General features: G+C 45.8%; 1 protein-coding gene across 2 annotated transcripts in view; it reads left to right on the top strand.

Moving 5' to 3' along the window:
* The first annotated feature begins 3078 nt into the window (after positions 1-3078).
* Positions 3079-22003, top strand: part of LOC105906972 (ephrin type-B receptor 1-B) — a 173296-nt gene continuing 154371 nt past the window's right edge. For both annotated transcript variants that reach the window (XM_012835203.3, XM_031559372.2), the window contains exon 1: positions 3079-3374. In XM_012835203.3, coding sequence (XP_012690657.2) covers positions 3317-3374 — 58 coding nt within the window. In that variant the 5' untranslated portion in view covers positions 3079-3316. The remainder of the gene's footprint in view (positions 3375-22003) is intronic.

Below are 22003 nucleotides of genomic sequence, written 5' to 3'. Positions count from 1 at the left end.
GAACATAGAACCTAAGTTAATATAATATAAAATAAAATGAAACTAACATATTTGTTTATAACTGAACTGGAAATGAGTCAGTGTAGTTGCTCTATTTGTTAGGGATTAATTATTTTTCATTCACTGACTGTTATTCCAAACCCTTTACAATAGATGGATGAATGGATGGATGGATGGTTGTGAAGAGACATGCTTATTAAACTGCTCTGGAGAGCAGATCTGGGGTTATTATATTTCCCATTGCTTGAGTATCACATAACTAAGTGTTTGTTTGTTTGTTTTGTAATGGTCCACACCATCACATCAGAACCTTGGGCAGGTATTAATATTATTGTGCTAGCCTCTGCATTCACACGTCTGACCACTCCTGTTGTAATATATCAAGAAAAACATTTACACCAAAGTGTCCACTCCATGGTGTACAGAAAGCAACCCACAACTGTACTGATGCATTTGCTCAGAAGTAACCCCCCCCCCCCAGCTTGCTATAGTGAACATGAGTAAGCCAGTGCATGCATGCCTTGATGAGACTCAGCTGGAGGCTCGTTTGCCATTGTGGCCGACGGATGGCCATTCTCTGTGAAGTGGCTGTTCTGAGTGTGTGTGTGAAAGCGGGGTGGGGTGGGGTGGAGATATCTGCACTGATACAGTACTGCTCCAATAGGTCCCCTCTCTCTCTGTGCCTCTCCCATGGGTGTGCACAGAAAAAAGGAATTGATTGGTTTGGGATGCAGTCCTTCTCCAGAGATGACCCCGGGGTCAGAGGGTGCCTCGCCTGTGCAGAAAGCTGGGACATGACAAATAAGAGCAGGAGGTTGGATGTGGCGGGGGCAGTGGTGCTGGAAGAGGTGGAGGTGTGTGTGTGTGTGGGGGGGGCACCTCGTAAATCCACCGTTCAGCAGGGCCACGCAACCCCCAGCAACCCCCGACTGTTTCACACCACACCATTAAAAATGAAAAATGCGGCTCGAGACTGCAGGCGGAAGCCACCGAGGGATGCTCTTCAGGCATTACACTTCACTGATTTATTTATTTATTTTTATCTATCTGTTTTTTTGTGTGCTGTGCCCCACTTCTGTGGCTCTGAAGGACTTTTTGGTGGTAATTTGTGCCTCTTTCCTCTCCTGTTGCTTATGTTATTGGACAGTTAACGCCAGGCTTAATAGGCACAGCTATTGGGGCCGTTATTTTTAGGGGGGCGATGAGCCTACCTAGGAGCTGCCATTAGCTATAATAAACCTATATATATATTAGTCATTTAACATAGACTTGATGGCTTTATAAGGCGTTTAACACTGATTGAGCAATTCAGCTGAGACGGGGTGTTTGGAGAGGAAGCTCCTAATTAACATACTTCTGTCATTTCTTCTGGTGTACCATTGGTAGGTTAATTTAAGTCTATCGCCAAGGGCTTTAGTAAGAAAATAAATTAACCTGAGAGTCAACCAGTGCATTAATTGGGGGATCTCATGGCATCCAACAGAGTTTGTTTAATGGGAAAAAGCCCACACCAGACCCAGCCTTATATGTGTTGTGTTGAGTGAGAAAAAATCCACCCACTCCAAAAGGTATGAGTTTGATGTTGTAAACCGGGTCTTCTATCTCAATCTGCAATAGTGACATGTTTACATGTATCTTCTCATGCGGTCAAGAAACTTTCAGAGATTTGATTTAGCCAGGAAAAAAAGAGATTGGAAGCTAGCGTCACCTGATGATATTTTGTGTTGTGGGAGCTGAACAACAAGTCCTGATCCATGTCACAGTGGTTTTTGTGGTGGACAGCCAGGATATGGAGTCAGAATTGGATTTTCTTTCCAATCTGGAGCACAGGATATGAGGTGAGATAGGGAGCGAAGAGGAGAGGTGAAGTAGAAGAAAAAAGAAGAAGAGGGATGAGGGGGTGTGGTAAGGTCGGGGAGACGAGCATTATCAGGTGTCGTTGGGCAGATTTTTGGATGCCGGACGCGCAACATCCGAGGATGCACTGGAAGAAGGCAGACAGGTATGGTGGCTGTGGCACTTTTTTGTTGATAAGCACAAATCAGGCCCTGGTCTGCAGGACAGCATCGCCTGTTCCCCCTGTATGAACTGTGTGCCATCCATCAGTTCCAGTGGGTACTCCCAGAGGGAGAGAGAGACTGATGGAGGAGAGGGAAAGAAGGGTAATTGAGTGGAGTTACAGTATGTGTGCAGCCTGTTAAATATCATTAATGAATGTCCTTTGTGTTAGCTGGGTGAATAGGGCAGGGTAGGGACGCTAATGGCTTGCTTGTAATGCGACACAGATAATAAGGTTGACCCACAGCTTCTGCTTGCTCGCAGTCATGTGATCAAGAGTTTAAGTAGGGAGTGTGCATAATGACCAGAGATGGAGGACAGCATCTCTCTGTGTTTGTTGGGGTGCATTTTAATGTCCAGTTAAGTGACACCGCTAATTGGGTCCTCAAGAGCCGTGTTTATCTGCTACTACGTAATGCATGCATAATGCATGCAATCCAGTTCACCTGATAATCAAGTTACGAAATCTGCCACTTAAGTAAAACCAATTAACCTGAGCAGCTCTGCAAAGCCTGGTCTGGATTTTTCACTAAAGAGAGGTCCATTAACACAATTAGCACATTCCCTGTCAGTGTTAGTTGTTTTTCTTTATTGTAAGTACGCTTTCTGAATAGTTGTCAATAGTGACCAGTCAGTAATCACTGAACATAGTGCAACTACTCCTTTTGAGTTATAGTCCTACTGATATAGCAAGTGTTGTCAAATGTTGCACATAATTAAACATAAATCACACACAACAAACCTTTCGAGAACCTACAATTTGATTCCACTGTATTAGTATTAAACTTTTTCAGCCTTTGGTCACTAATGTAATTGTACTCATCAGTTCCAGCATGATTTCGTAAAAGGTGTGGAAGATGAGGTTATGGATTATGGCTAATGTAATACCAAGGCTTGTCCACGTGTCGGCGCTCTTGCCCTTCCCAAAGCGAGCTACACACTTCGAGTGAAAAGTTTTTGTGTTTTGACTAACTATGCTTGTGGGAGGAGTAGCACATCTACGATTGGTTAGCGATTTTCAGTGTTCATTTCGTGATTGGCGAAGGAGAGATATGGGGGTCCTCTGAATCCCCCCTCCCACGTCCACCTCGAGCTCAGCTTCTGTTCCCAGACTGGTTCTCACACACTATTTACTACGGCTTGAAATGTGGCACAACGCTCTGAACCGGAATACTGCTCTGTGACAACTGGAGGATTTTGCGTGCACGCCGTATTGGTTTTCCATACGAGGAGAGAGAGCGGAGAATATACTTTTGCCATGACAGTGGATTTGTTGACGATTTTGTGTGTAATCACTACGGTGGCTGCAGTGGAAGGTAAATGCTTGGATTTATCTGTGTGATGTGTAAAGGTGTTTTAATTTTCTCTGAGTGGAAGGTGTTTTTGCCGCTGGTTTTCATTTACGTTTTCATGATGCGGTCCTCTCTCTTGTGTTGTTGTGTTTTTTTGGGGGGGGGGGATTCGCACACGTGGATAATGAGAAACTTACAATTTACCTGCCAAAGTATTCGCATTTCTCTAAGGATGCTCTTTATGTCAATATACGGTGCAGCGCGGTGATGTCGAGGAACGGGCTCAAAATGTTGCCCTGTAACGCACGGCTAGAAATGTATTTTCAATTTTGAATTATAATGTAAAGTTTTGTTGTCTAGTGAAACCCATTGGTTTTCTTTGTATTAACCAGTTTACGTTATCTAAACTGGTACGCTGTCAGTGAGGTTTAAACATTCCAAGCCAAACTGGACAAAATGCTCACATACTTGGAATCGAGTTATAGTTATGTTGCAGAATTCTGTGAGCAAGCCTTCTCAACAGAGAGGATGGCTACGCTACTTGGGTGTGTACCACCCGTACACATGGATAAAACACAACATTAAAACTGAGTCGGGTAATTTTTCTGGGAAAAAAAATCATAATCATTACTAGTCCAAAAGAAGCAGGTTCGACACCCTTTGGTACGCCCGAATGATGTTATTTCTAGCCTGGCAAATCGCACCTAACATTTTCAATGGAAAAACACCCCGGTTGACAGATGGTTCTTGCCTGGATGTTAATGTATTGCCAAAGCAGAAACTGTGTGTTTATAACCGTGCAGAGATTTGCCTGACTCCCAGTTCAGTACTTAACATGCAAAGTCGCGTTTTCTATTTTAAATGATCTCTTTAGCTCTCCCATATACATAACACACACGCACGCACAAAGAGACACACGCAGTCATACACACAGACACGAACGCACACATACCCGCACGCACCGAGAGCATTTAGTATTCCAACATTGATAATTAAACAGTTTACAGCCACAGATTCAGTGCAAGCCAGTCTATTTGCCCTAATCACCACTACTGTTTTGCTATACCTCGTTTGAGACGCCCTGTGTACCTGGGGTTGTACATCAGTTTACCCAAGCTTTTGCTTAGCATGCCAGTCTGAGCAGCTTCAGCAAGGTTAGTGAGACATTTTGTTGGCCATTAGAGCTTTGAAATAAATTGGATTGTTCTGTGGAAATGGTTAGATTGGGTGGAATTGCATTTACAAAAAAAAAAAATGAAATCACTCCAACTGGTGAACAGATGGGTGTGACACAGTTGAAAGATGACAAGGGGCTAAAGCGATCCCCAATTTGGTGGCTAATTGAAAGAGAATTGCCCTTTGGCAGGTTAAGATGTTTGTTACTTTTCAGTCTGTCACTGTCCCTGTTGCTTGTGGCTGTGACTGTGGAAGAGGGACCCACTATCCGTGTCTCCCTGTGCTCCGCATAATCAGATTATGTGGCCCTAATCACCAAATCGCCCCAATAATCACAAACAATGTGTCAAAGATCTCTCCGGCACAATGGGGCAACTCTGACAAGCCAGTCTGACCATCTGGACACTATTGGACGAATGGCAAATGGTATGACGCAAAAAGATATGGTTGGGAGAAAATAACTTTTTTAGACAAGGTTTTTTATTGCTTTTACGGTAAAAAGTGAGAGGAATCTTCTGTCTTCTGTATGACTGTTCTCTTTTGTCATTAGGTCATTTGTAGGCAACTACCAGCTTTTAGTCTCCAAGGCTGAAATGAAATGAGGGCACTTTCAGTGCTGATTCCTTTTTTATGTAAGCTGTGAAGTGTTTAAGTGTAATGCCAGCAGCTTGCATGATTATTATGCCGGTTCAGGGATAGGCCAGGTACTCAGAGGTTGTTGAGGATAAATAATTGCAGCGCTACCTATTGTTAGAAAGGTTGCTTAATAATCTGGGTGACAGTAGCTCTGCGTTTTTTAAAAGGGTGACTCCATGGTTCAGAGCTACTCAGTGTTCTCACATGTTCGCTTTCTGTTTCCCTCTCTCTCTCTTTCCACTTGTGTGCGCCTCCTCTCCTCCCTCTGATCTCTCTCTTTCTTTCTCTCCCTCTCCCTCTTTCCCCCTGTATCTCTCATTCATTCACCATCTCTCTCTCCCACTCTTTGCTCTATATCCTTGTTCCCACTCAAAAGGATTTATCTCCAAAGCCAAAACAATCAGCTGCGGGCTGTTTTATGGGCAGGGGGTTTGTAGTGGGAGAGGAGAGCGTCACGTTTGGAGTGTGTCTGGGGCGATGCATCCCCCTACCCCCTAATTCATCTCCCTCCCTCACTCACTCACGCACACATACACACACACACACACACACACACACACAAACACACTCACGCATGCACACAAAGTGAGCAGGCCCATCCATGCTTAATTGCTTTAAGGGCAAACAGAAATAAGCAATGTCTCTATAAGTGGAGGGCGAATTGCCATTGCTGTGAATAATGATCTGCAGATGCAGGAGAAATGCAGCTCTTTTCCTTTTTTTTGTGCTCTCTCTCTCATTTTTGTTAATGGCATGCAAATTCCTTTTCTCTCTTCCCATGCCAGGCGTCAGGGCTTGTGATTTATTTAGCTCTAGCCTGCTCTCTCTTTCTCTCTCTACCTATCTTTCTCTCTCTCTCTTTCTCTCTCTCTCTTTCTATCGTGTGGGTGTATGGCTACATAGTAGCATTGTAGGTGTCCTTGATCCACATCATGGTTCATTAAAGGGGTTTTAAACATCAGCGTCTACTCTATCTATTTCGCCGTCTCCATTTCTCTGTCTTTCTTTCTCTCTCTATTTTTCTGTCTCTCCTTCTCTCTGTTTGCCTGTCTCTCTCTCTCTCTCTCTCTTTCCATCTCTGTCTTTCTGCGCTCTGTCTGTGGATGCATCCTCCTCTAATCAGTCTCGTGTCTAACGCCAGAGGCTGTTCTGATGTTCCTCTGTAATCGTCGTTGTTTATCTGATCAGAGGGCCTCCGCTGACGCTGGCCCCACTTTGCTCACGGGGCTCTCCACTGTGACCTTTTACGAGGGCATCTTCATCATAATCATCATCATCATCACCATCAGCATCTTTATCACCGGCGGAGAGCACAAGCGGGCCCCCTGGCTGTTGTGTTTAGCACTCCCTGTCAAGGTGGGCTTCTGGATATGAACCATCCCCATTAGCTGATTGTCTATGAGGTAGTTTTAGGCATGACACTCTTTAAGGAGGCTTTGATCTGACTTGGCCTGGAAGCGCGAGAGAAATACTGAGAGCTCAGACTCACCCTCTACTCATATATCCAGGGTTATAGCCATTAATCTGCAGCTGTCCACAACCATTTATTGTGATAAATCGCCACTTTGAGGAGTATCATACACAGGCTATGCTTTGAAGAGACGCCAGGACTTCCAGGTGCAGGGAAGAGCACCCACAGTGGGTTAACCTTCTTCAAACCACCGGCAACCCTGAAGAACAGTGAGAATTCATGGCTCGCTAACTGATTTGGCGCTAAGCCATTTTGTTTGTTTCATCTGCCAGTCAGTGATATTTCTTGGCAAGATGAGCTTGGTGGTGACCCCACTTTAAACCCATTCATCACTGACATTACGAGATGAGATGGTCAGCGTTTACTGTTGGTCAGCCTTTACTTACATTTTTACTAGACATTGTTTTCTATTGCTCATTTAATGGGAGTGTCTTGTCTGATGAAGGCACTGTCTGCATGAGTCCATTAAGTCGTGTCTTTATGAGGCTCTTTACTTGAGCCTTTTAGAGTTGGTAGACAAGTGCAAGCTGAGTTTATTACCCACTGCTGAAAGGTATACTAATGGATAAGTCGCTCTGTAATAAGTATGTGTGTGTGTGTGTGTTTCTGTGTGAGGGGCAAAACCCACTGGTCCGTTCTCCCTCCCGTCTGGCCGACTGATTTCTCGTGAATGACTCACGGATTCGGAGGAAGTCAAGAAGAGTCACTAATGGAAGGACGAATGAGATCGCTCTGCACGGCTCGCTCGCTCCCACACTTGCGCTTGCCAAATGGACGGTGTGGGGAGAAAAAAAAGAAAGAAAGCAGATGCCCTTTCACATTCCACACTGCCTCTGCCGTGTTGAGAAAAAACCCAGGAAGGCATGTTAAATGTACACACTTATGGACCCAAGCTCCAGGGGCTGGTGATGACTTGATGACTCCTGGAATAAAACGCAATTATCTGCGCTTGCTTTATTACATAGCGCACTCTTGTCAGGGCACGGTGACACCCAGGTAGAAGAACTATTTGGACTAGTAGGAAGACATGATATTAACCTGTAATGGCTTCATTAGAATATGTCGAGTGCAGTCTGTTATACAACACTCGCTTGAAGATGCAGTCTGCGATTCCGTTTCGCGAAAGGTTGTTTATATTTGAGCTCAACAGCCAATCAAATTAAAATCCTCCCTTTTGTGATCCTGAATTGCTAGTATTTGCTAGTATTGTTTATGGCGCGGCCCAAGCCACTATGTTTGTTTCCCATTTACAGAGCCAGGACTGCAATTTTAAATGCAACTACCTGCACCACTTACTAACTTGGCTACAGAAAGCATAATAATCCAATGGAACAGTGCCATGCGTCTTGTAAAGCACAGTATCAAAAAACAGAACTCACCACTCTTTTTGAAGCCGTCCTTCAAGCAGTGAAGCATCCTTTGACACGGAGGGTTGAGGTCAGGTGACTTTGACAGCCAATTAGAACCATGCGAGCATGCTGCACCAGCGGCGAAGATTTATGTTCCAAGTAAAGGGTCATGTATCAGTGAGAGACGTATGGGTGGTGAACAGTGAAAAATCCTGTTTAGAGCTATCCCCAGATAGACGTGAGATGAGGCAACATGTGGTGCCAGCTTTCCTTTCAGTTTCTGCTGCACATATTTAGAGTTTGCCACAGGCAATCTCAGCCCTGGTGACCTTTTCCTTACTGAAGACCAACATCAGTCTTGTGTGTGTGGGCATGGGTGTGTTACGTGTGGGTATTTGTTGTGTATGTAACTGTGAATGCTTTCTGTGTGTATGTGTGCATGTCTAGTTCCCAGAGAACATCCCCCCCCCCCTCCCTGGCCTTTCCCCCTTTCCTCCTGGGCTCTGACAAATCGGAGCTAAGCATCCTGGGGATTTGGGCTCAGTAAGAGACACCACCAGGTCCATCCCACCTCTGCAGATCTCGCCTTACCCCAGAGACATCTGAGCCTCGAAGAGCCAGATGGTGGATCGGCAAACAGGGGGAGAGGAAAATGGAGGAAGCTAGCTGGCTGGTGTGTGTGTGTGTGTGTGTGTGTGTGTAGACAGCCAGTTTGACTGACAGGGGGAAGAGGGACCTGCTCCCATGTTGGCGTCATTTGTTTTCTTTTTTTTTTGTGTTTTTGTTTTTTCCCCCCAATGCATTCCTGTTTTCAGGTTGTCGTGGCGTCTGTAGAGTATTGCATTTGATAAAGCAAAATGGAAACCTCGCCTGAGAAGCCTTACATCTGTGTGCGTCGAGGTTGCTCCCCCACCCCCATGGTGAAATGTTTTTAAAATTCCCAGCTCATACAGACCGCTGTTTGCAGCTTGATTTTGACCTTTACATTGGATATCTGGCAAAGTGAATAGCCAATGTGAGTGCCTGAAGTGGAGCTGAAGTGCCTGACCTATACATACTATTCCGATTTTTATCATTTTTGCAAAAAGCTAGAAGATAAAGTGACTTTTGTTACCGTATTGTTCTGCCACAGCCTTGAAAGGTTGATATTATAAACACTAGGGGGGACCTTAAAGCAAACCAGAAAGAGAAAGAAATATGCATTAGTATAGTTGTACAGTGTGTGGAGGAAGAGACATGTACCTCTCAAGGTCTTCTTTCTGGGCTGTCTCTGCAAGTGGGCCCTCTACTTTAGCGATTAGGTGACAAAGGCCAGGTCAGCAGAAACATGAGCCTCTTCAATATTTACAGCAGAAGGGGATGTTGCAGAATGCATTGATTATCGAGTTAACAACCTCACTCTGTGGGACTCTTGCCTTACAGTCCAACACTATAATAGCAGCCGATATCAGCAGGCCCCTTCACCAGCCCGACAAACCCTTGTTGCTGACGTTTAGTCAGTTCGCTCGGCTCTGGTAGTTTTTGAGGTGCGGGCGGTTTTAATCAAAACTACTGAATGGAGGCACAGCATAATCCTTTTCCTTTCGTTAGCCAGTGGTGGGAATAAATTGCCAGTGCCCACAACCACATACACTTGTTTAAATAGATGTGGTTGTAAAGTTGTGTGACCCCCCCCCCCTGTTTACACTGTGGGACAGAGGGGAGCATTTTTTTGAGTGAAGAAAAATAGACTGGAGAAACCAAAGGAACAAAGAACGTCAATTATTATTCTTTTAATGAAATCTGGTCGGAGGCTCTAATTTCACCTTTAATCCCACAGGCTTGAACTGGAGGGGCCCGGGGTGGAACACTGTGGGGGTTTAGGTTGGGTTTCAGGGGAAGCACAGGGCAAAGCCACAGCTGGATTGTGCTCCGAGTCTCTCTCTCTTTTTTTCTCTCTCTCTCTCTCTCTCTCTCTCTCTCTATCTATCTATCTATCTATCTATCTATCTATCTATCTATCTATCTATCTATCTATCTATCTATCTATCTATCTATCTATCTATCTATCTATCTATCTATCTATCTATCTATCTCTCTCTCAGAAAACCTGCAAATAGTTTCAGGTCTGACATTGCATTGGTGCAGAGTATGTGGATGGATTTATGTCTCGCTCGTCTTTCCTTCACTTCTTGGGCATTTGTGAGTCAGATTAGATATCCGGATGCAAATGTGGCCGACTGACCCGCCGCTTGACTGCAGGTTGGAGTGCTATAGACAGAATTCCTCTTTTACTCTCTGCTTTTCATTAGGCCTGTATGGTATGAATAAAACTACTTGTTTCCACGTTTTTCTTTTTTTCTTTCTGCTGCAGCCCCTTACATATAAAAGGTGTTGTCTTACTGCACATTCCAAACTGCACAGACCCAGTTCTCTCCCAGGAGGGAGAGAGAGAGAGAGAGAGGGGGGGGGGGGGGTACAAAAACATTAATCTTTCATTAAATGCCAGTTTATCTCTTACTTTAAAACACTCTCAGGCCTGTCTTGGCAGGGTGCTTGGCAACACCTTTTGAAGTGAGAAGGAAGGGAATAAAATGTAGCTAGGAACATGAAGGTCTGGGCCTCCTCTCCTACAATCCCATTAATGAGTTATGGGCCTCTTTACTGACTCGGGGTCAGGACCAATCCCCATATTTCACCAGGAAATTGCCACCAGTGTAATCTCTTATTTAAGTGAAGAGAAGCTGGAACAAGAAATGAATAAGGTTGTGTGTGTGTGTGTGTGTGTGTGTGTGTGTGTGTGTGTGTGTGTGTGTGTGTGTGTGTGTGTGTGTGTGTGTGTGTGTGTGTGTGTGTGTGTGTGTGTGTGTGTGTGTGTGTGTGTGTGTGTGTGTGTGTGTGTGTGTGTGTGTGTGTGTGTGTGTGGAGCAAACAAAGTAAATATGTTGGCAACTACTGCTGCTGCTGCTGGTGTGGTATTAGTGTGAGTGTGTTGGTATCAGTGTGAGTGTTGCTGTTGTTGGTGGTGGAAAAGCGGGTAGGTGTGGCAGCTAAGCACTTCACGAGACGCCGGAAGCCCTGTCTCACTCTTTTCTTTCTTTGTCCCTTTGTTTCTTTTTCCATTTCGCATTTTGAGGTAATTAAGTATCGATCCTTAAACAGCCAGCATGATGGGAAATTGCCGCCGTCAGCCTAATTACAGCACTGCTGCCAGGCTCTGTGTGTGTGTGTGTGTGTGTGTGTGTGTGTTGTGGGGGTGGGAGGGTGGTAGAATGGCAGGGCAGGAAGGGCAGGTCTGGCCGTCTAGGGTAGATGAGGGGAGCAAACCTGTTATATAACATTAATTAGCTGTGTAGCCCGCCCTTGCCTTCTCCTCCAGCCACTTCTCAACATGAGACTCTGGGCTGCCCGATCAGAGAGCGAGACACTACGGCAGGTTCCACCTGGGAGAATGTGGTGCTAGGTGGCAGCCAAATGAATACTGTCTTGCTAACTCATAACGAAAAGTTGTAAAACTAAAAGTCAGTCAGTCCCCAATCTGTCATATGGTTATTGATCATGACAGGTTTCTGTGTGGGGGGCTTGCTTGACCTCTGACTGTCTCTCGAGAGAAGTGAAGGAATCTGAAATGGAAGGAAGCTCTGCCAGGTTACAGAGACAGCCAGGGATTGGGGATGAAAAGAGACTGTGGTTGACACTGCCAGAAAGCAGTCGCTGGCATATTTCTTTTATTGCCAGGGACTCTAAATGTTGACAGATTTAAAAGACAGTCTACCTGCAAGCGAGGCGCTGGGCTCGGAAACAAAGCTGCTCGGCTCGGAAATGGCCTTTTACGCCTGTTATCTTCCTCTTGATGATAAAGATCCTTCTGCATTTCCAGTTTGGTTAGGAGATCCATATATCAGTGGAAGGTTCCCGTGTCTGTTGACATACACAATTTCACAACTGTCCACAAATTTGCTATGGTTCCTTGACTGCTCCAGTTTCACTGCAGACAGGGGCCTCGTGTTCTTTGATGCCTCTCCTGTAAGCGTACATCACAGGACCTCAGACTGACATTCTGTCAAGGTATTTCTTTTCTTTTGCAGAAATAAATGAAGACAAAGAAACAGGGTGTGTGCTGTGCGCCAAATGCTATAGTGGCATAAACATTTTGAGCCCATTTGCAATGACATACGGCAATGCAGGGCTGCTATAACCCCCCCCAGCACCACCGCCACCACCACACACACACACACACACACACACACACACACACACACACACACACACACACACACACACACACACACACACACACACACACGCTGCTCCGTTTAACAAGGCGTATTGGTGAAGCGTTTGTGTTTGTACGCCTGTCAAGCTTCAGTCAGACATGTGCCAGACTAATTTAAATATGAAAGTGGGCAGACGGGGGGTCGACCGGACGAGGGGGTACTGAACCGCTGCGCTCCATCCCCACTGGCTGGCCTGTCGCATGGAGAGATAGAGAGAGAGAGAGAGAGAGAGAGAGAGAAAGAGAGGCAAGGAAGAGAAGGAAGAATGGGAAAGAGGAAGGAAACAAGCGTTGTGCTCCGGCCATGCTGGTTGGCCTGTCACACAGAGAGAGAGAGAAAGAGAGAGAAGGAAGGAAGGAAGGAGAAAGATAAAGGGGGAGGGGCGTTGGTTGTGGCAGGATCAGCTCCAGGCGTGGGAAGCGCCCTGGGACTTGCACATCCATGTTCAAACAACCAGCACAGGTCTCCTGCGAGATGTGTCTGCACACACACACACACACACACACACACACACACACACACACACACACACACACACACACACACACACACACACACACTTACAGATACACTAACCTCAATATAATGCATACACACTCTCCCTCTAATGGAGCGGGTGAGCACTCAGATCATTATCCACGTCTCCTGCCTTATGCTTGAAGGGATGGAATATTATTAAAATCACTCTCTTTTGATCTGAGCTTCACACATTGTTAGAAACCTTCCCATCTTGACTCATGCACGCGTAGAGGCAGAGTCTGTTTTCTCCTCATACCCACCCATCCTCTCTTGCGACCTGCCTTTTCCCTGTTTTATTCCCAGACATACCTCTGAATTGTCTTCACAAAGCGGGGCTGGGGGTGGGGTGGGGGCTTGACTCCATGTTGTGGAGTCAGGTAAGGAGCCAGCCACCCTTGGTGTGGTGCAGAGGCACTCGATTGGGGGCCACCCACCTCTAAGCTTGGCCTGCCTTGAGTAATACACCTGGTTATTATTAAAGATAATGTAAACACAGTGTCTTGCCCATTGTTTTCCCACCTCGCACTGGGCAGTGTTTAACTTTGTGCTAAGCTTGGCCAGAACGTTAGCTGCATGCCCGGTAATGATAAATGTGTTGTAAAAACCCAAGGGTAGGGGGGCTGGGGATACTTATTTTATCAAACTGAAGGGACCTTGTTAGCGGCAACTCCACTTCAGAGTCTTAAAGTCCCTAAGGCTTCGTCAACCCAGTTCCATCCCAGGCGAGGCAACCCGGCGAGCTGACGCAAGTACAGTAGATTGAAGTTGGTGCATTTGAAATAAACCCAATTTGTCCACGCCAGCGACTGTAATGCGGCCGTAGTTGATTAGCCGGCTTTAAATCTAGAGAGCGCGGCTGACATTGTCACTGAGACAGTGACAGAGAAAGAGAGAGACGAGAGAAGAGGAGTGCCAGCTGAGGGTGTGCCACTAACATTTCAGCGTTTCCTGCCATCTGGAATTGCGCTGCCGGTTGTTTTAATCTCCGACAGAAACCCAAACCCCTGTGGTTACGGTGTTTGACTGATGTGTTATTCTCACGTTGCAATCCAGAGTCAAACTTAATAAAAAAGATGGAGTCCATCAATGGCACAAAAGTCAAGCAAAGCCAGCATGATGTGAAATTGCATTTAAAGTAGACGGTGTCAAAGCTCTGCTTACTCACTCACGCTCTAGAATTGAGCCCTTGTGTGTTCCTTGGGAAAGAGTACTGTAGCGATGGCATGGTGATCAGTCATTTTAGTTCATTTACCATATGGAACCTGTGCTAGGAGCTAGGGTCGCACAATGACATTTCAAGAGCTCAGCATAAAGCCATAAATGTGACCAAGTCACAAGTTCCACCTCCTCTTGTTTTAACCTCTCTTTGGCTGTATTTCGCCCTTGGAACTTCACAAAGTGCTTTCTTCAAAGCCTGAATAATTAATAGATTGACACTCACTTGAAATAGTAAACAAATAGGGTGAAAGAGTTTCGAGCATCCGCTGGTCTATCTCCTGTATCCTGAGCTGTGTGTAGTCACTGTGTTGCAGGTGTGGGTATCGCTTTTCGAGCAGTGCACAGATCTCCTGATCGAGTCTCCAAACTCAGCATTTTTTACCCAGAAAGTTGTCATGTTCCCTGACCTTTGCGGTCCTGAGGATGTTCAGTCCTGTTCTGTGTGTTCCCACTGTGCCTCTCAATCTCTCTGGAACATTCTCTCAGGCCTATGCTCTGGTGAGCTCTCAGCAAAGTGCCTGAATGTTTTTTGGTGCCATTTGAAACATAAGAGCCTGTTGACCTTGAAGTGGCTGAGAGGTCATGATGTTCTGCAGGCTCTGTACAGCACGAGTGGAGTGATATTCAAATGCGTAGGTTGTAAAGTTTGTAATGGAAGTTTCATAATGGCCTCCTACACATAGACAAGAACTACAGGAGCTCTACTAAAAGACTCTTGTAACTGTCTGTGACATTTCCATTCGAATTCTCTGTTCGATTCTAGGTACGTACTCAATGCAGGTATAACTGGTGAAGAAAACAAACACAGCTAAACAAAAACAAATCTGGCCGCCGTCACAGCAGTCAGGGTAGGATTTAAAAAGCCAACTAGATGGAATGCTCATTAGAGGCTTAATAAAAAAAAATGCAATGGGCTTGAAGAACAAACACATATTTTAACAGAGGGTGAGTGAAAGACAGGGAGGGGGAGAGGTTCTACAAAATTAGTAAAGATGGCCTATTCTCACGCAAGCCATCCATGTTAATTTCACTACATTTGTTTAGCTGTTTCCAGCAGTAAAAGGCAGAATAATCCCTCCTTCCGATGCCAAGACACAACACTACACAAAGAAGCAGTTGCTAGTGAAAGCCTTTCTAAAGGTTTGTTTGCAGACGTCTCCAGAACATGTTATTGCAGGGATTCTGGTCTGGCATTCTTGAGCTTTGAGAGTGTGTGAATGTCGGATTCAGGTGTCTGGACATTCCCATGCTTGCTTTATGTGTTTTCTGTCATGAATACACTAGCCAGGCTTAGCAGACTTAATCATGATTCGAGGGAAATGTCACGAAGACTTCTTTCTCACAGACTGTTGATTGTGCATAGACAATGAAAGGACACAAAATAAACAATGCAACCTAAAGTCCACCAAAAATGTGAGTCATTATGACTCATTACTCTACAATCTATGTTTAGCATCAATAACAACACTGGGTATAATATTAGCATGACCATTCAGAAGTGGTAGCCTACAGTGGGCTACACACTGAAAACCAAAAAAAAAATGGTGTAAAAGTAAATATTACGCCTATTTCCTATCTATTATTAGTGGCTGATGTCCACAAAATACTCTATAATCAGCTTAACTCATTCAAAACAATAACTTTCACAGCAAATGGGATACACTAGAGTACAATGCTAACCATCTCTCACTTGCACCATTCAGTCCTGTATTCACTAGCTGCATAGCACACGGCCTGACAAAGTAGTAATCCACAGCTGTTTTAGCCAACAAAATTGATTTCTTATTAAGGCGTCCCCTTAAAAATCATACATTGTGTGCATTTAAGCAATCAACTTTAAACAATGTCTTGCCAGTAGAATCGTTTTAATCGTGTGCTAGTTATTCTAGCTAGCTAATACAGCTATGTAGTAATTATTCTGAAATATCCTAACAGCAAGTGGTAAGGTTAAGATTTATTTGATGTGGTTAGTCTTAACTGGTGGGAAACTGTATTGATTGGACTGTAGAGAGACATGCCGACAGGTAATTCAAAACCTACACTTATGAAAATTAATTGATTGACAATTAATTCCACTTAATTCCAAAAAAAAAGATCTTTACCATTACAGTGTCATCCCTTCCAACTCTTATGACTGACATCAGCGCAATTATTTCTGGACATGTAATAATAATAAGGGAAAAAATTGTTGAGGAGAAATGCTCATAATTAACAGACTGACAGACTTGACTGTCCTCCTCTCTGCTCGTCAGACTTTTGTTTCTGTCCTTGGCTCCTGGAAGGGATGAAAGGTGCTTTTGTAATAGTATCCTGTCAAGGAAAAGAAATGGCTGATAAAAAAAAAAAAACAACAGTGTTGGGCTTAGAATGCAGTGAATCCGTAATGTTTTCTGAAACGCGACCAAAGGAAGCACTGGCCGCCCCGAAACAGGAACTGGAGAAACGGGATACGAACATCCTCTCTCTCTCTCTTTCCGAACACATGGCACTACCAGAAATGAACAATAGGCCCCCCAGAGCAGGTCCATTATCCAGAGAGAAAAAGAAAGAGAGAGAGAGAGAGAAAGAAAGAGAACGAAAGAAAGGAAGAAAACGATGAGACTGGTGAAACTGTAACTATGGAGGAAATTGCTCCGCAGTGGAGCTATAGTAATCAGGGAAGAAATATGGAATTCCACTGCAATTTATTCTAGCAAATGACTGTTTTTTTTCCACCCGGAGTGAATGCTTTAATTATGCTAATCCTCTGATTCCACCCAGTTAGCTGATGGTTTCCAGTTGGCAAATGAATGACTCATGTTGCACAAAGCTGAAAGATCTCTCGGTATGTGTGTGTGTGTGTGTGTGTGTGTGTGTGTGTGTGTGGCTCTGAGGAAGAGAAAATGAGATTGAGTGTAAATGGGAGACATGCCTAAGGTGCCATTATTGTGTAAAGGACTTGAGAAACAGCACTCACTGCCACCCAACACAAACAGGTGCTAAAACAAACTAATTAATAATCAGGTACTGAAGTCCCCATAGTAACCCCTTCTCCCCATTAGCAGTTGGATAAAGGTTTTAACCACAGAAAGGTCACCGTTTGCTGGCCAAGTTCACCCCCCTGCCCCCTCTCCTCCCTTCCCTCCCTAGCATCAACAGCCTCCTCGATGACTCCATCCTCCATTACTCCATGGCCAACGGTGGGCAATTAGCGGGTGGCTAGCTGTGAGTGGCACGGCGCCAGAGATCTGTCACCTCTGCTTCACAGCTCTGTCTTTGACAGTGGGCATGGAGAGCTGGGCCTGGCACAACATCTGCTTCACTGTGGGTGGGGGTTAGAGGGGGGGCACTCTGCGCCACAGTGGCTTTTAGGGAGGGGTCATCCTGAGAATGGATGACCCATATTAAGGTGATACAGGGGCTGGTAATGAGTAGATGTAGCAAAGCTTTCCAGCTTCCCATGGCTATTTCTGGGGGCCTATGTTGTCATTGCAGATATTTGCAGACACAGACTGCAAATATAAGGTGAGGGCAATTTTTTCCAGCACATTTAAGAGATGTCCCCTCACAATAATATCATGGAAGGTTTTCTCTTCTCTCACATATGTGGTTTCTTTGTGCCTGGACACTGCTCTATGTCAACAGACATTTATGTTTCATCAGCAAACCCTGGCATGTTGCAGGTGTGCGGGCAATATGGGCGATGTGCTGTCTTTGTCTTTGTCTGACCTTGCAGGGAAAAAACGTTGCTGAAGCCGGCCGCCACATCACATCAGCAGAAATGCAAACAGAAAATGTGCATTTTGGCAAGGATCACCTGGGCTATTGTCACCCCCCCCCCACACACACACACCCAACTCCATCGTCACTCCTCATACCCATCAGTGTATCTATGCATCTTTGGAGCTGTGTTCCAGGACAAATGTGGACTGAGGAGGCAGGCGGGCATGTACATCTGATCAGTGACATCATCGGCATGCAATGCTTCCATTAACCTTGCTGCTCCAGGGTTTGCTGCTTTGGGTTTGGATTAGCATTGGGGTTGTCTTGGAGATGGGCCTCCTACAGAGGGGTTTTCACAGAATGTGCTTTCCCATGATGCATTGCAGGTGGGCATATGTGTCTTGTTTGCGCAGAGGCTGCTGATGATGTCTGACAGTGCCACACATTTCTTAAATTACTGCATTAGCCCCACTCATTGGAAATGTCTAAGGGTGGCTTTCTCTCTCAAGTCTTTGGAGTTCCTATTCGGAAATGCACAGTTCTGGCCTGTGTAATTGAAACAGCCTGGCTTCCTCTGTTCTCCTAATCCTCTGGAGACACAAACGGGCTAATCCCACGCACTCTGTGCAACGCTGGTGTCTGGTGCCCAGCCAGTTTTACATTCGTCATTGAAAAAATCCTCCGCTTTTTTTGTCTCTGATGAGCAGAGGGATGCTCGCTTGCTCAGTGCTGGCTTCTTTCACCAACCACCCAACCCCCCCCCCCCCACACACACACACACAGACACACACACAGAGATACAGGCTAAGGAATACTTCTACCAAGGCTGGTGTGTAGAAGAAAGCAGACAAGGCTGTAAGCACCTTCATGATGAGCTTCACGCGTGCAGACAAATGCTGTGTGACACGATGCAAACCAGAACATGTTGGACTGCTTGAGCTGTGGGTCTGTGGAGCCGCTGGATGAAAGAGTCAGCAGCAGATAGCAGCTGTATTGGCAGAGAAGGAATGGACTCCCTCTGCTTTGCTCACCTTCATTTCTTCGGCCCTACTACCTAGCTCTTTCTCTCTCTCTCTCTCTCTCTCAATTTCTCTTTCCTTCTCTCTCACTGCCCCCATCTCTCTCTCTCTCTCTCTCTCTCTCTCTCTCTCTCTCTTTCACTTTCCCCTTCTCTCTCTTTTTTGCCCAACCCCTATCTCTCTCTCCTGTCTTTACCTCTCTCTCACTACTCCCATCTCTCTCTCTGTCTCTGTCTTGCTCTTTCCCTTTCACTGTCAGTTTGAACTCCTCAGCAGCAACCTCATATCAAAAGATTTAGCCGCTTTTGCCCTCCTACATAAGCAAATTACAGGCATCTTCCCATATGTGCTGGGTTGGGGAGTGGGGGTGGGCGGTGTGTGTCGTGAGGTGGGGAGAACCTTCTGGTGGCCAATCACAGCCTCCTTGCCGTGGTTTCAGGCTAATTCGAGCGTATCCATCTGGTGCTGCGCACAGATGTGTCTCAGGAGGACGCACCAGCACGCCATCCCAGAGGCATCATGGGGGATGAGTGAAAAACGTGAGTCGGGTGAAGACAGATAAGAGGGAAGCACCGACACCACGCGGTCTGTCTGTCTCAGAGCCTTCTGTTTGTTTCCCCTGGTAAAAGAGAGAAAGAGAGAGATAGCGACAGAATGGGAGAGAAAGAGAGAGACCCGTGTGTCTTTATCCCACAGAGGGCCGCTCTGTCCCAGGTGTCTGGGAGAGAATGTAAAGAAACGCGGAGCCGTTCAGCATGATGTGTGTGTGTTTGCTGATCTGAGGAGCGATGTGCTGTGTTTGATTTTCTGGAGATGCCATGCATGTGTGTGTTTACAAAACTGGGGTGTGTTGACTTAAGGGAGGAGTTTTATGCTGAGGAAACTGGCAGTGTGTCTTTATCTTTCAATACACATGCACTCACACAAACACACACACTCACACACAGAGATGCACAAATGGCTATTTATACCAATGTTCATATTTAATCTTTTTTATATATATTTATGTTTCCTACAGTAAATAGTTATTTCAATCCAGCATTTCTTTTGCTGGATGTATCATGTAACTCCATGATAAAGCTACACAAATGAATTGCAATTAAGTATCAAGGCACAGGTGTTTTTTTGGTTTGTCTTTTTTAAATTAAATGTGCAGCGCTTGGAGGTTGATGGAGTGATGCTGGCAAAAAGAGTTGATCTGCCCCGTGCTTAAAGCAACCATGTCCTATTTTACACTCTTTAGAGTCATGCAGGGGCTTTTGTGATGGTGCCTGAAATTTTAACTGCTTTCCTAGTGCCAAAGTAAGAGACAGAATATTAAAGAGAGAGAAATAGAATGTCTACATTTATTCCGCCATCTAGACTAGTCTGTCTTTTGTCACACGTGAAAAAAAGAAAAGAAAAAGAAAACCCTTACAGCTACATAGAGAAATTGGCATCCGCTGCTCTCGCTATGTTATCCAACACAAACAATGAGGGTAAAAAACAGATAGAGAGAGATATTCGCGCCGAACCCTAGTCTGAAGCAGTGGAATAATGAGGAGCGAGGGAATGAAGGGGAGGGTGAACCCATTACAGACAGAGAGAGGGAGCGAACACACGCACACACACACACGCGCACGCACGCACGCACGCACGCACGCACGCACGCACGCACGCACGCACGCACGCACGCACGCACGCACACACACACACACACACACACAGGCTGTGTGCACACTCAATGCCCTCTCTTTTGAAATTGGGGTGCTGTTTGGGATTCTTGGTTCTCATTTTGTTTTCTCTCAGCAAACAGTGTTTTGAATTTTTTTCCTTTTGTTCTTCATCATCATCTTGTCCTTCTTCTTCTTTTTCCCATCGGACTTGTTGGGGCTCAATGGCGTGCCCATTGAAGTGCTGCCCAAGGGTTGGCGCCCTCACCTCGTCAAAGAGACAATGAATGTGTGCCCCTTCAACGAGGAAGGGGCACCAGCTCAAGGGGGTAGTTGAGTGTGGGTGGGGGTGCTGATTGCATTCATGCTCTAAAGGCATTGAAGACGCTTGACTGACACCCGGCTCCGTCAGAGGACACCCCTGCATCCTTTCAGTGTTTGCTGGTTGTGGCCCCTGAGGGACCGGTCGAGTGCTTACGCAAAGGGTCCTTTGAGGCACGCCAGTCTATATGACCCCCCCCCCCCCCCCCCCCCCACACACACACACACACAGCCTCCATCAATAGCCTGCCACACCATCACACCCCCCCCTCCCCAGTGTTCAGTTTGCCAAAAGGAAGCCATTATAGCAAATAAAACAAGCTCGTTGGCAGGGTGCCCATGCTACCCAGAGAAATGTATTGAGCCGCCATGCAGCGTGCCCGCCTCGTAGTTGGCCATCGCGCTGTACTGTTGCCAAGCACAAACCCCAGCGAAAAATGTAGGAAAGGGAAAAAGAGATTTCTGTCGTTGGAGGGGGAGTTGGGGGGGGGGGGGGGGGCTGCTCTCTTTTATTGAGCGGGGGGGGGGGGGGGTGGAGTGTGGTGTTAGAGGAAGGGATGGGAGAAAACAGCGCTGATATTCTGTGCCTGTGTTTTTTTTTTTCCTGTAGTGACATCCAGTGTCCTGCCTGACAAAAACGTCCACCCCAAGAGATGGGATGGGCTTCACGATATGTCTGAGACAGAGAGAAGATAGGATGGGTGTGTGTGTGTGTGTGTATGTGTGTGTTAGCGACTTGGGTCTTTTTCTCTCCTTCTGTGTGCGTGTCTGCTTTCATGGGAGGAGGGAAAAAGATAAGAGATTGTTCTGTGCAGGCTGTGAGAGAAAGTTGCTCGCCATTATATCACAGTGTCTATACTCCCTCCGCAATTACGCTCCTCAGGATCTTGTTTAATTAGCAGAGCCTCATAAATGGAGTTCCATTTTTCCTGTTTAATTCCCTCCTTTCCATTCCTCTCCATTTTAGTCCAAATGATTGCTGCCTTTTTGCCTTCGCTTCTCGGGAGGCTTGTTGCAGATCAGGATAATTACCAACGTGAAAGAACAAAACAAAAAAGAAAGAAAAGAACAGAGAAAAAGGAAGGAAAGAAAAGGAAAAGAGCTGAAGCAATTTGTTTCCCTTGGCTCCAGCCACCACAGTGGCATCCTTACCTTGTTCTCCACACATATTAAAAAGCTGGAAAGAGGCAGTGGAGGCCTCAGCAGACCTTGTCGCCTTAAAAGCAATCAACTTTACATTGGTGTGTGTGTGTGTGTGTGGTGGTGGTAATGTGTGTGTCAGGGTGTGTGTGTGTGTGTGTGGAGGGGGTTGGGGTGGGGGGGCTGGGGCTGGA

This window comes from Clupea harengus, chromosome 22 (genome assembly GCF_900700415.2).
Source record: "Clupea harengus chromosome 22, Ch_v2.0.2, whole genome shotgun sequence".
Lineage (NCBI taxonomy): Eukaryota > Metazoa > Chordata > Actinopteri > Clupeiformes > Clupeidae > Clupea > Clupea harengus.
The sequence above is the reverse complement of the archived record's forward strand: the minus strand, read 5'-3'. Positions and strand labels throughout refer to the sequence as shown.